The sequence below is a fragment of the Nerophis ophidion genome, linkage group LG02 (assembly GCF_033978795.1).
Source record: "Nerophis ophidion isolate RoL-2023_Sa linkage group LG02, RoL_Noph_v1.0, whole genome shotgun sequence".
Classification (NCBI taxonomy): Eukaryota; Metazoa; Chordata; class Actinopteri; order Syngnathiformes; family Syngnathidae; genus Nerophis; species Nerophis ophidion.
The window spans coordinates 31,207,677-31,228,677 of record NC_084612.1 but is presented as its reverse complement, the minus strand read 5'-3'; the positions used below and the strand labels follow the sequence as shown (position 1 = coordinate 31,228,677).

General features: G+C 35.9%; 1 protein-coding gene across 2 annotated transcripts in view; it reads left to right on the top strand.

The window, feature by feature from the left end:
• Positions 1-21,001, top strand: part of furina (furin (paired basic amino acid cleaving enzyme) a) — a 186,509-nt gene that overhangs the window by 93,326 nt on the left and 72,182 nt on the right. For both annotated transcript variants that reach the window (XM_061881428.1, XM_061881429.1), the window contains exon 4: positions 15,571-15,666. In XM_061881428.1, the coding sequence (XP_061737412.1) occupies positions 15,571-15,666 (96 nt within the window). The remainder of the gene's footprint in view (positions 1-15,570; positions 15,667-21,001) is intronic.

Here is a 21,001-nt window from a genome sequence, read left to right as displayed (position 1 = left end):
GAAAAAAATCATGCTTTCCAAGTAGCGAAGATGAAGTTTGAATTAGAGGTGCTTCCAACCTTTTTGAAGAGTATAAGTAATTACTGACAACAAACACCTGGGCCTCTGCCAGATCTCATATGCTGGCTATTAGAGCACTGCTAATGTGGCCTAATGATGACCCAAAGTTGACTCCACAGTATTCTCCACCTTCATGCGTTTGACTGAATCCTTTTTGGATAATTCAGGGCTATAATGGAAAAACAGGTAAACAGTTTTTTTTTATTATACATCAATGCCAGTTTACAGAAAGGTCTTTACACATTTCTCCCAACCATTTAATTTTGTTAAGTGGTATGGTATTCTATCCTCCTTGGACTAATAACTCTCGTAAGACTACCTTGGAAAAGGCATTTGTAGATTTTTTAGTGGACAACTATTCCATGAACAAAATGCCTATGTGTAGAAATGAATTACTTTGAACAATAGGCCTGATACTCCTTTCTTTCCCTTGGCTACCAGTTCAATTTGTGAAGCTGATGCTCATCATTAGCAATGCACCCCTGGATCAAAATATATAAGCTATGGGAATTCAAGTTGTGTTCAAATTGAGCTTATAATAGATTTATACGGATCATGAAATGCTTCAGTGTATCTAAACAGTGCTAAATGCAAATGTTAAAGCACAGGAATCCTCGACAAACACAAACTGCGCATCTTTCTTATAATAGCCACATTACCACCAAGTTGTCCGCTTCTATTCATTATGCTCTTCTCCGGTTTGGATTCGTCGAACTTGATTGTGCTTGCATTTCTACGATGGATGGTTGGGTTAAATAGTGATAGCTGCGTGAGATGTGTGGTACATATACCACTTTTTCATGTCAGATCCCAATATGTACCTATACTGCAACATTTTATGTCACCGGATACCAACACTAATCAGGGTTTCCTCAAAATTGCCAAATAACCTGTGGCGGTGGGGGCGTGGTTAGGGGCAAGGTTAATATGACCTCATCACATGATTTGCTGTGATGCATAAGCATATATTCCTTGAAAAAAGTTAAAAACATTTGAATATACATTTAAAACAAATCTGTTAAATATAGTTTTAACATACATGTTTTTGTTACATGATATTGTTTTGTTCTATTTTTAAATTGTTGCAGCTTATTACAATGTAATTTCTTTTACTTTATAGATATTTTTCCAATTTTTTAATAACATTGACTGGCAACAAACCTAGCATTTATTTTTGGTGTTATTAGAGACTGTACTCGTGTTTAGAGACCCTTTACTCCTCTCTCCATGTCTGGGACAAAAACTGACTCTAGCTACAGTGAGCCTGACATCTTAGCGTTGAACTTTTAAGAAAATAAGAGCCACCATTGTCATCTTAATTTGTGAAGATCGCTTTCTGCGAGTACATCTTGGATATATTAAAGTACGTCCACAGCGCGGACACGCTGCCTCCGCTTCAGAAAGCACCTTGCGTTTAGCTTACGTCCTCACAACAATCTGTTTCGGGAGCACTATTCCGCTAATCAAATAACTTTTTTTTTTTTCGGCCCAATTTTCGGTGCATCAATATTTAATAGTGCATAAATAATAAACTAAACATAGCCATTCATAATGTAACTACCTGCTGGTGTTAATGTATATGTTAGTGTGTTATTATGGTCATTTTTCCCCTGGTCTATGAACACACTGTATCGGTGGAAAATGAAGAAGTGTTGTGTGTCTAGAACTGAAGCAAGGAGACAGACGTGTGTGCACGGAGGAAATACGTGTTGGAATTGGGTCGGTTGTTACCACAAAATTGGCAATACAAACTTAGAAAAAAATAGCGTCAGACTTTCTTTGTTTTCTTCTGGACGCTACAATACATTATATTACTTTTATTTTCTTAGGTGTGGCGGCTAATATGAAGCCATGGCACATTGCCACAATCAAATGCATTATGAGGAAACCCTGATAATCTTTATTTCTCTTTGTTGCATGTACTTTGCTTAACACAACACCATGTTCAAACTGCAAAAATTATTCTGCTCCCCAGAAAGAAGAAATTGCCCATAACATTTTTTTTCATTTCATTTCACTTTTATTTATCTCCTTCATTGATGTGTATCTTTGATCGATAGACAATTATACCTCAATTATACATTTTTAAATTCACACAACAATGCCTGAGAAGGAGCAGGATGAAGAAAAATCTTAGTTTCCTGACCCCTTTGACATAATACATAGTCTGACTTCATAGAGATCATTTGAACCAACAAATACATCCAAATGTAATGAAACAATCAAAAAACACAAGAAAAACACAACAAGTGCAAAACTTCATAAAGTATAAACCAAACAGAGGAAATAATAATAATAATAATAATAATAATAATAATAATAATATACACCTCATGGAATGATACAAAGCAAATACAAAACCAGACAAAAAATAAGTAAAATAATAAATAAAAAGCAAAATATAAACACTTATGACTGTCCATATGATCTTATTGTTCTATATTTATATATTTATTTCAATTGAAATATATTTTTAAAGTCTTTTATCTCATTGTAAAGAGAATTCCACAATTTTACCCCCACCATTGATGTACACATTTGTTTTAAAGTTGTTCTTGAATATGGCTGTTTGAAATTACCTTTTCCTCTATGCTCTGTATTCTCAGAAGTGATGACAAACATTTTTTGTAAATTTCCGGTTAAAGTTTTACTTTTAACCTGAAACATGACACACAATGTCTGTAGCTTTTTTAGCTCCTGAAGTTTCAATAGACCAGAATTAATAAATAATATGTTAGTGTGTTATAAATAATCTACTTTATGAATAATCTTACAGCTCTTTTCTGTAGTTGATACAATGCCTTTATGTTACTCTTATGTGTTCCCCCACACTTCCACACAATAGCTGATATATGGCAATATAAGTTCACAATACAATATACAAATTGCCCTATAATCTAACACATACTTTACCTTGTTTAATATAAAAATACTCTTAGACATTTTTTTCGTACATGTGCAATATGAGATTTCCATGTCAGACTGTCATCCAGTATCACTCCTAAAAATGTAAGTTCAGAAACACTTTCAATATCAATTCCATCTATTGACAGTTTGGTCGTTTCCTCCCTTTTACTCTTAGCAAAAATCATAAACTTTGTTTTTTTTACATTTAATGATAATTTATATACATCAAACCATCTTTTAAGTTTAATCATTTCCTGTTCAATAAGGATTGATAACGCTTTTAAGTCATGTCCCGAACTATAAAAGTTGGTGTCGTCTGCAAATAAAAAAAAATTCAATAACTTTGATACCTCACATATACATTAATATACAAAATAAACAATTTAGGTCCCAAAAGCGAACATTGTGGAATTCCACATTCAATCCTCATTTGTTCAGATGTATTTCCCAAAAAAATCCACAAACTCTTGTCTATTATCTAAATAACTTCTTAGCCAGTCTAAAACTACTCCTCTCACACTAAGTAAATGCAACTTGACACACACTATGCAATACTGCTGCTGATGTTTTGTTTTGTTTTTTTAAACTTAAAACACACACGTTTTAATTGCATTTCCGAATGTTCACCAGTCCAAGCAACATATTTCAAAGAATGAATAAAGTGAAACTTTGTAAACAATTTGTCAATCTGAGTTTTAAAACAAATGAAAAAAATATATATATAAAAAATGTACAATGAAATACTTCACATTCAGTGTGGTTTAATCCTCAATGAAACAAGTAACAATGTTTTAAAGAGGAAATATGACCAGGGTAAACAGCTTGGCAGATCTTTAAATTGACATTTTAACTTTGCTAGCAAACATAGAACACTGGGGTCCAAACTTGATTTCCTAACTCAGGCGTTTCTTAAGTCACCCCTTTAAGTCCTCACCGTTTTGTCCGTTACACATTTTTCTTTCGAAATGTGATTTATAACTAAAGTTTTGTTGTAGCTTGTTTACTTCAGATGCAGTCAGTCGTCATTAGTTCAGCTTCTTTAGTTATACTAGTAGTTTTCCTCAAGGTTACATTTTAGGGTCATCTCGTTTTTCATAACTGTCGGCTATTTAACTGGTGGGCCAAAAGTTAAATACAAAAAAACTTAGTGTTTTGCAGCAGATTATTTGACTAACTTTTTTGTAGAAGGTCCTTAAAAACAGTAGAGTGCTCCTTTAAGCAGGGGTGTCACTAGGCCTATTTTAGGGGGGCTGAAGCCCCCCTAAAATATTCTTAAGCCCCCTTAAATAATTTGGTGTTTTATTTTATTTTTATTTATTTTATTTTTTTTACAAGTACATGCCGTAATATTCATTTAAAGTGGCCCGAATAAGAGTTTAAAATAAATAATCATATAACCTGTCATTATTCTCTCAGTTTCCCCTCGTAAGGTAGAAAGCCCTTTTACTGTGTCGGTATCCAATCCATTCCACTTGTTCACGTCACTTCCTGTTTAGAGTTTGCACGCGTCTGACTGTCTAGTTTAACGATCACTTTGTGCATCACCAGCACATCTTCTTTGCTTTTTTGTACTTTTTTGGCTTCACTGTGTCACTGTGCTGTGACACTATGCTGTCTGTGTCGATCGGGGCGGCGGGCTAGCACACCGAAGCCGGCTTGCATTAGCTGCCCAACATACAGGTGTGGGTTCTTCTGTTGCTGGATGCTTCGGCATATATCAGAATGCCTCCACCAAGGAAAAGATTCAACAAACCTGGCTAACTTACTGTAAGATCTTCATCAGACTAAATGGGATGCCGGAGGAAGCAAATGTCTTGGTGGTGAGAAAAATAGAAGATTTTGATAAGTATTCACATTGATGCAGTACTTGGTATCAATGTAGCTTTGTGACTTTGACATCATCTCAATGCGACCCACACCAAGAACACAGACTACACCAAGTATTGATATGGACATGTTACAGAAGATCCTACAACATCATAACTGGAAATGTGTGAGTATCAAGAGCACGCCACAACAGAGACTGATATGGAGAAAGACCCTGATAAGATTTTTTTCTCTGCGATTGTAAAAAACTTTAATTATTTTACCTGTGAACAATATGAAAACAGTGTAAAATCAGAAGATAGTGTGTCAATAATACATTTCAACAGTACACGCATGTACACTAACTTTGAGGCTATCAAGGATTACTTGTAAGAATTTACTCATCCATTTACCATTATTGTAGTTACTGAAACCTGGTTCAACAATGATACAGGTATTGATTTTAGTCTGAATGACTATGAATTAAGATACATAAGCAGAATAATATAGAAGGAAGGGTCGCATTGTACATTCATAAATTTGTTACAGTTAAAGTTTTAACAAACATGACCATAGCAGTTGATGGATTATTTGAATGTTTAACAGTGGAAATTCTAAATGACAAAATGACAACTGTCTTCATGAGTTGTGGTTCAAGCATAGAAACTTTCACTGAACGGATGGCTAAACTATTTTCCTCTGTAAACCATAAAACCATATTTATCTGTGGTGATTTTAACATTGATTTCAACCAAGCAAAAACATGTTGATGACTTCATTGACACAATGTACAGCTTGTCTCTATATCCAACCATAACCAAAGCAAGCAAAATAACAACACATAGTGCCACAATCATCCACAACATTTGTACTAAAATTATGGCAAATCAAATCACCAGTGGCCTATTTATATCTGATATCACTGACCATTTACCTGTTTTTACTTTATATGACTGTCATCTCAAGAAAACCAAAGACACTATGGCAGGGGTGTCCAAAGTGCGGCCCGGGGGCCATTTGCGGCCCGCAGCTAATCGTTTACCGGCCGCCACACATTCTGCAAAAATTGCAAGATTGATAGTATTGCAAAAATAAAAAAATAAAACATGTAAAAGAAGTGGAATGAGGTGAAATCTAATGAGAAAAAGTGGCAATGTTGACACAAAGCTGCCATGCAGGCAGTTTTTTTTTCCTTTTGTCTTTTCTTTTTTTTCCATTGCTAAAAAAAAAAAGGACAAAAAAATCAATGTTATCACTTAAAAATTATCACTTTAAAATGTTTTATGTGGAAAACATATTGCATATGTTGTGTGGTTGCCATATAAAAACATCAAAGTTTTGACAAAAGAGCATAAAACAAACAAAATAATAGTTCAAACTTAAAATTGACAGGTATATCGGAAGTCGATCTTGAAATTTAAGTGTTAAAAGTAAACAAAAAACTAATAAAAATGTGTCACTTTTACGAGTGGGGAACCTTTTGGATCGCAAATATATTTAGTAGGATTTTATTTAACTTTTCATTGTGATTATTCAAGAATATTAAATAATTAAAATCAATGGTGTCCTGCATTATTGATCTTTAAATAAAGGAACTCTCCTGAAGGAATCAATAAAGTACTATCTATCTATCTATCTATCTATCTATCTATCTATCTATCTATCTATCTATCTATCTATCTATCTATCTATCTATCTATCTATCTATCTATCTATCTATGTATCTATCTATCTATCTATCTATCTATCTATCTATCTATCTATCCATCCATCCATCCATCCATCCATCCATCCATCCATCCATCCATCCATCCATCCATCCATCCATCCATCCATCCATCCATCCATCCATCCATCCATCCATCCATCCATCCATCCATCCATCCATCCATCCATCCATCCATCCATCCATCCATCCATCCATCCATCCATCCATCCATCCATCCATCCATCCATCCATCCATATCTAAATACTGATTATTTCAGTTTTACTATCAAAAACAAAGTTGTCTTTGACAGGAAAGGCATCAAACCTACTAAAATAATACAACTCTAACATTTGACAACCAAACAATTAAACAAGGCGACACGGTAAAGAATCTGGGTATTATCTTCGACCCAACTCTCTCCTTTGAGGCACACATTAAAAGCGTGACTAAAACGGCCTTCTTTCATCTCCGTAATATCGCTAAAATTCGCTCCATTCTGTCCACTAAAGACGCTGAGATCATTATCCATGCGTTTGTTACGTCTCGCCTCGACTACTGTAACGTATTATTTTCGGGTCTCCCCATGTCTAGCATTAAAAGATTACAGTTGGTACAAAATGCGGCTGCTAGACTTTTGACAAGAACAAGAAAGTTTGATCACATTACGCCTGTACTGGCTCACCTGCACTGGCTTCCTGTGCACTTAAGATGTGACTTTAAGGTTTTACTACTTACGTATAAAATACTACACGGTCTAGCTCCATCCTATCTTGCCGATTGTATTGTACCATATGTCCCGGCAAGAAATCTGCGTTCAAAGGACTCCGGCTTATTAGTGATTCCCAAAGCCCAAAAAAAGTCTGCGGGCTATAGAGCGTTTTCCGTTCGGGCTCCAGTACTCTGGAATGCCCTCCCGGTAACAGTTCGAGATGCCACCTTAGTAGAAGCATTTAAGTCTCACCTTAAAACTCATTTGTATACTCTAGCCTTTAAATAGACTCCCTTTTTAGACCAGTTGATCAGCCGTTTCTTTTCTTTTTCTTCTATGTCCCACTCTCCCTTGTGGAGGGGGTCCGGTCCGATCCGGTGGCCATGTACTGCTTGCCTGTGTATCGGCTGGGGACATCTCTGCGCTGCTGATCCGCCTCCGCTTGGGATGGTTTCCTGCTGGCTCCGCTGTGAACGGGACTCTCGCTGCTGTGTTGGATCCGCTTTGGACTGGACTCTCGCGACTGGACTGTCGCGACTGTGTTGGATCCATTGTGGATTGAACTTTCACAGTATCATGTTAGACCCGCTCGACATCCATTGCTTTCCTCCTCTCTAAGGTTCTCATAGTCATCATTGTCACCGACGTCCCACTGGGTGTGAGTTTTCCTTGCCCTTATGTGGGCCTACCGAGGATGTCGTGGTGGTTTGTGCAGCCCTTTGAGACACTAGTGATTTAGGGCTATATAAGTAAACATTGATTGATTGATTGATTGAAACCTTATTTGTTTTACTTTATTTCAACCTCAAATTGATATAGTGATTTACTTTAAACATTAAATAAAAAATAATAATAATAATTTGACTTATTTTTAACATTTTAGTGACTGAGACCCTCTATGCTCCCCAGGAGCTCTAAGGATAAAAAAAAATAATCCATATATTTTGTTATGGTTTGCAAATGAAAAATATCAAAATGGCCCCCGCATGCGTAAATTTTTCCGTGTGCGGCCCTCTGTGGAAAACGTTTGGACACAACTGCACTATGGCAAACATCTTTAAAGGAATCACAACTGAGGAAACAATCTGTGCCCTAAACAATAGTTTAGCAGTTCAGGATTGGACTTCAGTTTACAGTGAACTAAATGTGGACAGTGCTCATAGTCATTTTTTAGACATATTTACTTCTCTGCATAATAAATACTGCCCTGTGAAATACTATTTTAAAAAAGAAAAATAGCCCTTGGATCACAAAAGGTATAATTAATGCCTGTAAAAAGAAAAACAATCTCTACAAACTTTTCATCAAAATAAAAACAAAAGAAGTCGAACAACGATACAAGAGGTACAAAAATAAATTAACTGATAATATTACAACAAACAAAAGGTTATATTATCAAAAAAAAAACTATATGAAAACAAAAACAATATAAAAGTAACTTGGGATGTTTTGAATTGTCTAATCAAACAAAGATATTCAAAGTTGACTCATCCTGATTATTTTATTGATGAAAACGGTGAAGATTATAATATGAGTAATGTAGTGAATAAATTCAATAGGTTTTTTTTTGTAAATATTAGTCCTCTGTTGGCTGTTGATATCCCAGACAATGGAGTTACAAAATCAACTTTTGAACACAATTCTTGCTCCACTGACTGCCATGATATCAACATGATATTGCTTCAAAAAGTTATACTGATTATTGTAAAACCCTTCACTTATATATGTAACCTATCCTTCCAGACTGGCCAATTTCCAAGTCAAGTGAAAATGGCTAAGGTAACTCCGCTCTTCAAAAGTGACAACAAACACGATTTCACCAATTACCAACCAATCTCTCTTTTGCCTCAGTTCTCAAAAATCGTGGAAAAACTATTTAACTTTCGACTTGAATCTTTTCTTGAGAAGCATCATATAATCAATGACGGTCAGTATGGCTTTAGGTCCAAACGAACAACCTCAATGGCGATAACTGAAGCTATTGAAGAAATGACTAATGCACCGGAGCATCAAATATATGCAGTTGGTATCTTTATTGATCTAAAGAAAGCCTTTTATACCATTAATCATTCAATTCTACTAGATAAAATGGAAAAATATGGAATTAGGGGGCTGGCTGTTGACCGGTTAAAAAGTTATTTAACAGGAAGGGTACGGTTTGTAAACATGGGTCCATTTTTATCTGATACTCTTGGCATTGCTTGTCTGGTCCCCCAAGGGTACCTGTTGGGACCCAAACTGTTTAATGTATCTATTAATGATATGTTTAATACATCTAAAGTACTGAAATGTATACTATTTGCAGACGACACATATATATTCTACGGTAGTGATGACTATAATGAGCTCATAAATACAGTAAACACAGAGCTAAATATAGTAAAGAAATGGATGGACACAAATAAATTGTCTTTGAATATAAATAAAACTAAGACAGTGATGTTTAGAAATCGCAACATAACATCTGAACAGAAAATAAGTATTGATGGTACCCAAATTGAAATCGTAAATGAGAATACATTTTGGGAGTAATAATTAATTGTAAACTATCATGGAAACCTCATGTCAGACACATTCAAACAAAAATCTCCAAAAGCCTCTCAATTATAAACAAAGCAAAACTATACCTCAATGAAAATGCACTCCGTACTCTATACTGCACCTTAGTACTGCCATACCTTACATACTGTGTTGAATACTTATTTGTACTCTATACTGCACCTTGGTACTGCCATACCTTACATACTGTGTTGAAGTATTGGGTAATACTTGGCACAACACAATTCACCCTCTGATCATATAATAGAAAAGAGCAGTGCGGATCATTCACAACGTTGGTTATTTAGAACATACTCATAATCTGTTTATGCAATCAAAGTTGCTCAAATTTGATGACCTTGTTAAGTATAATACATTAATAATCTTATAAAAGGCATTTAACAAATTATTTCCTCATCTACAACGGATTTTTATAAGACGAGTGCAGGCTCATAACTTGAGAGGCTTTGGATATTTCTCATTGCCGAGAGCTCAAACCACTTGTAAACGTTTTTGTGTGTCTGTATGCGGAGTAAAACAATGGAACAAACTGGACTTACAACACAAGCAATGCCAAACTATTCATCGATTTAATCTATTATACAAACATTGGGTCTGGTTCAGATATAAAGATAAGGGTCTTTTTTTAATTTGACTTGCTGTTGTACTCTGTCTCAAAGTGTTATAATGTGCTCAATGTTTACCTTACCATTATTGCCAAGTTGTCTATTACCATTGTTGGTATTTTGTCTATTACTATTGTTGGTATATTTGTTATTCCTACATAATTGATACAAATCCTTGATACACATCCTCCAGTATACCTTTAAGTCTTTCATATATGTATATATATATATATATATATATATATATATATATATATATATATATATATATATATATATATATATATACTGCGATGAGGTGGCGACTTGTCCAGGGTGTACCCTGCCTTCCGCCCGATTGTAGCTGAGATAGGCGCCAGCGCCCCCCGCGACCCCGAAAGGGAATAAGCGGTAGAAAATGGATGGATGGATATATATATATATATACATATATATATATATATATATATATATATATACATATATATATATATATATATGTATATGTATATGTGAAGTTTTGGGCTCGTGCGCTACGTTCGCCCGCATTTTGTGCATCTCCTGGGGGCTAAGCCCCCCCTGTCCTTAAAAGCTAGTGACGCCCCTGCCTTTAAGTCTGACAAAATCAAAAATCTAATGTAGAGGACACTGGTTCTCTGAAATATACAAAATAGGATTAATAGTGAAGGGAGGAATCTGAGCCCTTGGTCCTTAACTTTCTGGAAATCTGACTCCCAAAACAATGTAGTTGAAAATCCCTGGTGCAGAGGGTGCTCGCATTCAAAAAAGCTGCAACCCGACCTCTTTATGGTTCAACAATGTAAGCTACGCCCCACTGATACATACGCATGCAAAACAAGGATACTGTTATGTTACAAAAGCATGTTTGGAAAAGCATATGACTTCACTCACTGGTTCAACTGGGATATAGCAACCGGTATAGCATGTTTTTAAATGTTTTCGGTCTTAGAAAGATCTCTTTTTTGTTAGTGCATGCGTGACAAGCATGTGAGCAGCTATAACATAAAAATCCTACCTGACTTCTTACGGCTGTTGCCAATTTAAAATAAATGTCACTTTCAACACGAGGAACTTGTATTTTGGTATATGTATGTAGAAATTATATACTGAAGTGGCAGCTGGTTGCATCAGCTCTGTACTGTTTTATTGTTTTTTATGTCCTTTGTATTCTTTCAAGGATTTTTGGAGTTTTATATGTCATACTCCATACTTGCCAACCCTCCCGGATTTTCCGGGAGACTCCCAAAATTCAGCGCCTCTTCCGAAATTCAGGTGGAGCTGGAGGCCACGCCCCCTCCAGCTCCGTGCGAACCTGAGTGACGTGTATAAAGAGCGTGTCTGCCCAATGACGTTATAACTGTAGAATGATCGAGGGCGAGTTCTTGGTTTCTTATGTGGGTTTATTGTTAGGCAGTTTCATTAACGTCTTCCCAGCGCAGTAACACACAACAACAGCAGTCACGTTTACGTCTACCGTAAGGCAGTTTGTCTGCCGTAAACAGCATGTGACACTCTTAAACAGGACAATACTGTCATCTACTGTACACCCACCACAACACCTCAAGGCAACTTCAACCCTTTACTAATCCTCCTCCATTCACAGCCCATCTCCCCGGATTGTAAATAACCTAATGTTAATAATCCAATGTATTTCTAATGTATATACTTGTTCTTATGCTATCTGAACTCACTATGTTCTCTGCTCGCTGTACATATCCTACTAAGTAAGACCTACACTGTTTCAATGTACATTTCTTTGTTGATGCAATTGTTGATGACTGAAGTACTGATATCAACCAAAGCTCCTCATCCCACCCCCCAGGTTAAAAATGATTTTATGTATATACTATGATGATTAACTTGTGTGATGACTGTATTATGCTGATAGCATATATTTGTACCGTGAATTGATTAACCTGGACCCCAACTTAAACAAGTTGAAAAACTTATTGCGGTGTTACCATTTAGTGGTCAATTGTATGGAATATGTACTGTACTGTCCAATCTACTAATAAAAGTTTCAATCAATCAATCAAGCATATGTGACAATAACATCTACAGCTTTTAGAAAGTGCAGTACACAACTGCGCACACAACAGCTGTAAATATACTCCTCCCCAACCATCTATTGACGGTTTCGGTGTTTGATCGGATCAGAAGGATTATATATTTTTTCCAATATCTGTAAATAGTTCGACACCATATTGTAATAATAGTGAGACTGTGTGTAGTTTGTTTTTATGAATTTAACATCAAGAACTTGCATCACATACTGCTTGAGCTAAATTTAGAAATAGTAGCTGTTACGAGGGGAAGTTACACTGGATGACATTCAAATAAGGATAAAGTAGCTTCTTTCTGTCCAATTTAGAAACACATTGTTATTTGAGTGAAGGTAAATGTGGTTGCTACACTTGACTGAGTGTGTCACTCTGCCTGCAAAGAAGCTTCCAAGTCGATAGTGCTGTTTTCCTTAAACAGAAAGCCAATAAGGACTGACAGAGAGAAATGACTCGCTTAACCATCCACTAGTCCGCCTCCACATTGTCTTAAATTATCTCACAGTACAGTGTGATGTTCCTTCCACCATGGGAACATTTCACATTTGAACTGATATGGTACCAATACATTTTTGGTACTTTTGTGTGTGTTCATGTGGTAATATATGCGTATTTGTTTAGTAATAGAATCTACATTTTTTTATTTAACATTTACAATTGAGCTGATATTGATAACTGTGCTATTTTGTTTTCTTACACACGTTCCAAGTCTCATTTGCAAGTTTGTTTACATTTCATTTTGTCCTTTGTGTGTTGCCGTAGTCAGGAAGTAGTGTGTGCTATTAAGTTGAATGTGCCAGTCTTGTTTTTTATAATCCTGCAAAGTGTGTATATTGTAAGTATTGTATTCATTACACACCAGCTGTTTAGTTTTAGTGTGCACCTTAGTTGTAGTTTTAAATACCAAATTAGGTGGTGTTGAAATAGCTATGTAACATTACTAATGCTAATAAGTATCAGGTATATGGCATATCCATTTTGAATTCGCATCCATCCATCCATCCATTTTTTACCGCTTGTCCCCTTTGGGGTCGCGGGGGGGGGTGCTGCAGCCTATTTCAGCTGCATCGAGCTAGCACATTTGAAAAAGTGTAGCCTTACTTTTGAGTGCTTTTTATCAGGCATGCTTTCTTTGTTGGCAATAAAAGTTGTACCGTTACCTACTGTAGAGGTAGTACACTATGAATACACCTGTTTGCCCACCAAGTGCTTTCGGTTGGTGCCAAGTCTGCAATCGAACATGATAAAGTTTATACCCATCCCTATTCCCACCATCCAAAAACATGGATATCAAGTAAAGTAAGTGAAGTCCAAATTATTCATAGGTCTGTGTCTGAGTGTGAATGATTTTTTTGTCAATACAGTATGTACAACTTGTCCAGGGTGTACCCCACCTCTTTCCTTAGTTGTGCTAGGCTCTATATATAACTTATAAACAGGATAAACAATAGAAAATCAGAATCAACTTTATTAGCCAAATGTGTTTAATGAATTCCATTTAGATGTGAGCATGTTTAATGTGTCATTAATTATTTAGTTTATGTTCTGTCTCCAGTGGTCTTCCAAGGAGAGTGTTACTATTTATTTGACCTTATTTTTTTCCTTTTTTGTACACTTTACTCAATTTAAATACATATTTTCTACTGAATTCCTGCTTCTCTCACTTATGTGACACATATGTATATATATGTACATGTGTGTGTGTGTGTGTGTGTGTGTGTGTGTATATATATATATATATATATATATATATATATATATATATATATATATATATATATACATATATATATATATATATATATATATATATATATACATATATATATATATATATATATATACATATATATATATATATATATATATATATATATACATATATATATATATATATATATATATATATACATATATATATATATATATATATATATATATATATACATATATATATATATATATATATATATATATATATATATATATATATATATATATATATATATATATATATATATATATATATATATATATATATATATATATATATATATATATATAGGGGACGGCGTGGCGCAGTGGGAGAGTGGCCGTGCGCAACCCGAGGGTCCCTGGTTCAATCCCCACCTAGTACCAACCCCGTCACGTCCGTTGTGTCTTGAGCAAGACACTTCACCCTTGCTCCTGATGAGTGCTGGTTAGCGCCTTGCATGGCAGCTCCCTCTATCAGTGTGTGAATGGGCAAATGTGTAAGTAGTATCAAAGCGCTTTGATTACCTTTTAAGGTAGAAAAGCGCTATACAAGTACAACCCATTTATCATATATATATGTATATATATATATATATATATATATATATGTATATGTATATATATATATATATATGTATATGTATATATATATATATATGTATATGTATATATATATATATATATGTATATGTATATATATATATATATATATATATATATATATATATATATATGTATATGTATATATATATATGTATATATATATACATATATATATATACTGTACATATATATATATATATATATATACATATATATATATATATATATATATATATATATATATATATATATATACATATATATATATATATATATATATATATGTATGTATGTATACATGTATATACACATATATCTATGTACAGTATATATATATATATATATATATATGTATATACACATATATCTATGTACAGTATATATATATATATATATATATATGTATATATATATATATATATATATATATATATATATATATATTTGTATGTATTTATACGTATATATCTATGTATGTATGTATGTATGTGTATATATATATATATATATATATATATATATGTATGTATTATACGTATACATCAATGTTTGTATGTGTATATGTATGTATGTATTTATATATATAAATGTATGTATTTTTTTATGCGTGTGTGCGTGCGTGCGTGTATGTATTTATATATTTATATATATAAATGTATGTATTTTTTTATGCGTGTGTGCGTGCGTGCGTGTATGTATTTATATAAGTAATTTATGCCCATGTTTTCTTTGTAATAATCTTTACCGTCATCTGACTGTCGTTTTTGTATACTCATTTCTGTATGTCCTATGTTTAGGTGGTCTGGGCAGAGCAGCAGGTGGTCAAAGAGAGGAAAAAAAGGGATATCTTTCTAGAACCTTTCGATCCGCAATTCAAAGACCAGTGGTACTTGGTGAGTTACGGCTTTTCTTATCATCAAATAAAATAGCAAGAATGTGTATTAAGTGTGAACGTGAGCTTAAAGTCAATAGCAATAATTAAATTTGGAGACTACATGTTTCCCCTGAGTGTAAAGACAATCTTCAGTGAATCTATTATATCTGCTCTAAGTAAAGTGTTCCTCTAAGCGGCGCAAACACACATGAATGACTTTGCCCCAAAGGGATGTAGTTTTGCTTGAACACAAATAACTTTTCGTTTTAATCTATGTTATTTGCTTTTTTTCCCAAGTGGATTATCTTAACATTTAAATTTTAATCTTGAAGTTCATATAATGGATTTTCACAATCCACTTGAAGTTCACTGTAATGTCAGGATGCTAAACCGCATTTAGTACCTTCCTCCTGAGATTTTTACTATTTAACATCACTCTATGACTGAGGGAGATGTGTTGTCATGCAACACAACTACTTAGTAGTTTAAAAGGTGCACTCTGTTATGTAGTGCATTTGATAAACTAATACATGAAATTAATAAAACATGAGAGCAAACTGCCATATTTTGACAACGTTTAATAGAATTATACTTAAAAACTCAAAAGACACAAAGTGTGATACAACAAAATACACATACTGATCATTAAATATGTAAAAGCAATTTGCATTTCTATTTCTAAATATGATGGTATGGGGTTGCTAAGCGTCTGTAAGAGGCAAGTGACAATAGAAAACTGGAGCAACACCTCAAAGCCATTTCACTGCTGGGACCAGCTGTGCTTTGATCAGAATGTAAACATGCATTTTTTAACATGGCTACAAAAGACCTCAATGCCTTTCACTGCTGTCGGTTTTATTTTGTCATTCATGTGAGGGAGGGTTAATCCTGCTTGGTGTTTACTTAGCTTAAAAATAATGGCTGAATGGAAAAGGTAAACCAGCAAAATGACACATTGACTTCACTCTTTAACTTCCAATGTAATGCTTCTACTTGTCTTTATCACCGGTTTCAAGTCTGTGGTGAGAAGTAACATGAGTGTGAGGAAAAAACAATTGCAGTGTCTGTCCTGTAATAGTGTCTTGCTATTGTTCCTTTATAATGATGCCATTTGACACGTTAATGCAGTAGTGTTCGAGACAAAGCTGAGGTTGTGTGTACGTGAAAATGAGTTCTGTATTGTATTAACTAGATCGAGACCAACTATTACTATACATTCGCACATTGAGTACAATAATATATATTTTGCTAAACTTTAATCTCAAATTTGGTTTGATATCACTCATGGGGCCCATGGGCACAGCCAAAGTAACTTGGAAGGTTTGGCCATGGACAGTGCTCTTGATGTAGCAATCTGGAGATCAAAGATTCTAACACTTTTTCAACAGGCAAGCTACTTTTCAAATGACCACGTCAAGGTCATCTACCTCATCTTCGTGTGTGTGCGTGTGTGTGTGTGTGTGTGTGCGTGTGTGTGTGTGTGCGTGTGCGTGTGTGTGTATTTATGCACAAACCCCGTTTCCATATGAGTTGGGAATTTGTGTTAAATGTAAATACAAACGGAATACACTGATTTACAAATCCTTTTCAATCCATATTCAGTTGAATACACTACAAAGACAATATATTTGATGTTCAAACTCATAAACTTTATTTTTTTTGCAAATAATAATTAACTTCGAATTTCATGGCTGCAACACGTGCCACAGTAGTTGGGAAAGGGCATGTTCACCACTGTGTTACACCACCTTTCCTTTGAACAACACTCAATAAACGTTTGGGAACTGAGGAAACTAATTGTTGAAGCTTTGAAAGTGGAATTCTTTCCCATTCTTGTTTTATGTCGAGCTTTAGTCGTTCAACAGTCCGGGGTCTCCGCTGTTGTATTTTACGCTTCATAATGCACCACAAATTTTCGATGGGAGACAGGTCTAGACTGCAGGCAGGCCAGGAAAGTACCCGCACTCTTTTACTATGAAACTACGCTGTTGTAACACGTGGCTTGGCATTGTCTTGCTGAAATAAGCAGGAGCGTCCATGATAACGTTGCTTGTATAACAACATATGTTGCTCCAAAACCTGTATGGATCATTCAGCATTAATGGTGTCTTCACAGATGTGTAAGTTACCCATGCCTTGGCCACTAATACTAATACTAATACGACCGCCAGGCACTCCTGGATATGGACATATCGGGCCGTTTTGGACTGATAGACGCGTGCGTGCTAACCGTGCTAACTAGCATGGGAATACTTCTGCGGCTACATCCAGCAGGAAACCATCCCAAGAGGAGGCTGATCAGCAGCGCAGAGATGTCCCCAGCCGATACACAGGCGAGCAGTACATGGCCACCGGACTCCCTCCACAAAGGAGAGTGGGACATAGAAGAAAAAGAAAAGAAACGGCAGATCAACTGGTCTGAAAAGGGAGTCTATTTAAAGGCTAGAGCATACAAATGAGTTTTAAGGTGAGACTTAAATGCTTCTACTGAGGTAGCATCTCGAACTGTTACCGGGAGGGCATTCCAGAGTACTGGAGCCCGAAATGAAAAAGCTCTACAGCCCGCAGACTTTTTTTGGGCTTTGGGGATCACTAATAAGCCGGAGTCCTTTGAACGCAGATTTCTTGCCGGGACATATGGTACAATACAATGGGCAAGATAGGATGGAGCTAGACCGTGTAGTATTTTATACGTAAGTAGTAAAACCTTAAAGTCACATCTTAAGTGCACAGGAAGCCAGTGCAGGTGAGCCAGTACAGGCGTAATGTGATCAAACTTTCTTGTTCTTGTCAAAAGTCTAGCAGCCGCATTTTGTACCAACTGTAATCTTTTAATGCTAGACATGGGGAGACCCGAAAATAATACGTTACAGTAATCGAGGCGAGACGTAACAAACGCATGGATAATGATCTCAGCGTCTTAAGTGGACCGAATGGAGCGAATTTTAGCGATATTGCGGAGATGAAAGAAGGCCGTTTTAGTAACGCTTTTAATGTGTGCCTCAAAGGAGAGAGTTGGGTCGAAGATAATACCCAGATTCTTTACCGTGTCGCCTTGTTTAATTGTTTGGTTGTCAAATGTTAGAGTTGTATTATTAAATACAGTTCGGTGTCTAGCAGGACCGATAATCAGCATTTCCGTTTTTTTGGCGTTGAGTTGCAAAAAGTTAGCGGACATCCATTGTTTAATTTCATTAAGACACGCCTCCAGCTGACTACAATCCGGCGTGTTGGTCAGCTTTAGGGGCATGTAGAGTTGGGTGTCATCAGCATAACAGTGAAAGCTAACACCGTATTTGCGTATGATGTCACCTAGCGGCAGCATGTAGATGCTGAAGAGTGCAGGGCCAAGGACCGAACCCTGGGGAACTCCACACGTTACCTTAACGTAGTCCGAGGTCACATTGTTATGGGAGACACACTGCATCCTATCAGTAAGATAAGAGTTAAACCAAGACAGGGCTAAGTCTGACATACCAATTCGTGTTTTGATACGTTCTAATAAAATATTATGATCGACCAATTCGTGTTTTGATACGTTCTAATAAAATATTATGATCGACAGTATCGAAAGCAGCGCTAAGATCGAGGAGCAGCAACATAGATGACGCATCAGAATCCATCGTTAGCAATAGATCATTAGTCATTTTTGCGAGGGCTGTCTCCGTCGAGTGATTTGCCCTGAAACCGGATTGAAAGGTTTCACATAGATTGTTAGACGCTAAGTGTTCATTTAACTGCTCCGCAACAATTTTTTCGAGGATTTTTGAAATAAAGGGAAGGTGAGACACCGGTCGGTAGTTTACCATGAGGTCAGGATCGAGGTTAGGTCTTTTAAGAAGAGGATGAATAACCGCTTTTTTGAATGCTAGGGGAACAGTGCCCGAGGAAAGTGATAAGTTTATAATATTTAGCACTGATGGACCTAATAATACAAAGAGCTCCTTGATCAGTTTCCCAGGAAGAGGGTCAAGTAAACATGTTGTTTGTTTTATTCCATTTACACGTTGTAACAATTCCTCTAATGTTATTTCCTCAAAACGAGAGAAACTATTTTGGAGGGCAGTATCCGCCGTATATACAATCGTGTCAGTGTTAATAGAACCCTGTTGTAGCTGGGACGCATTGTCTTTAATCTCCTTTCTAATGACTTCAATTTTCTTACTAAAGAATTGCATAAAGTCATCAGCTGAGTGGGTGGAGCTACTGGAAGGAGTCCCTTGTTGGGTTAGCAATGCTACCGTACTAAACAAAAATGTAGGATCGTTTTTATTACGGTGGATGAGATTTGAGTAATAATTAGCTTTAGCTAAGGTAAGCATGCGTTTATAAGTTATTAAACCATCACTAAATGCTTGATGGTGCACCTCAAGTTTAGTCGTGCCCCATTTGCGTTCCAGCTTTCTGCATAATAATTTCTGAGCTCTAGTTTCTTCTGTAAACCACGGGGTGCGCTTTTTTGGAGCCTTTTTTAACTTTAGCGGTGCTATGTTATCAATGGTTTCGCGCAGGGCGTCGTTAAAGTTGTTAGTGAGGTTATCAATAGAGCCCACATACTTTGGGAATGGTGCCATTACCGAGGGCAGTAGGTCAGCAAGAGTTGTTGTTGTGGCCGTATTGATGTTGCGGCTGCTATAGCAGTTATTATTATTATTATTTTGACGAAGATGCGTCTGAACCTCGAATTTTATAAGGTAATGATCGGACAATACTTTAGTATACGGGAGTATCGTAACTTTGGAAGCGGTGATACCCCTGACAAGCACTAGGTCTATTGTATTACCGTTGCGATGCGTGGGTTCATTTATTATTTGTGTGAGACCACAGCTATCAATTATAGTCTGGAGCGCTACGCACGGTGGGTCCGATGGGGTATTCATATGGATATTAAAGTCCCCCATTATGATTATATTATCGGCGTGTGTCACTAGATCAGCAACGAACTCTGAGAATTCATTGATAAAGTCCGAACAGGGCCCTGGGGGGCGGTAGATAACAGCCAGGTGTAGAGGCAGCGGTGTGACAGACCTCATAGTAAGCACCTCAAACGATTTATATTTATTATTTATGTTAGGACTAAGGTTAAAGTTTTCGTTGTATATTAGTGTGACCCCCCCACCCCTTTTAAGCGGACGGGCAATATGCGCATGTGTAAAGTTAGGAGGACATGCCTCATTTAGCGCAAAAAAGTCGTTTGGTTTAAGCCAGGTTTCACTGAGACCGATGACGTTAAGATTGTTGTCTCTGATGATATCATTAACTAACAACGTTTTGGGAGACAATGATCTTATGTTTAAAAAACCTATATTATAGGTAGAGGGCTGTTATAGGGAATTTTTGATCAAATTATCCGT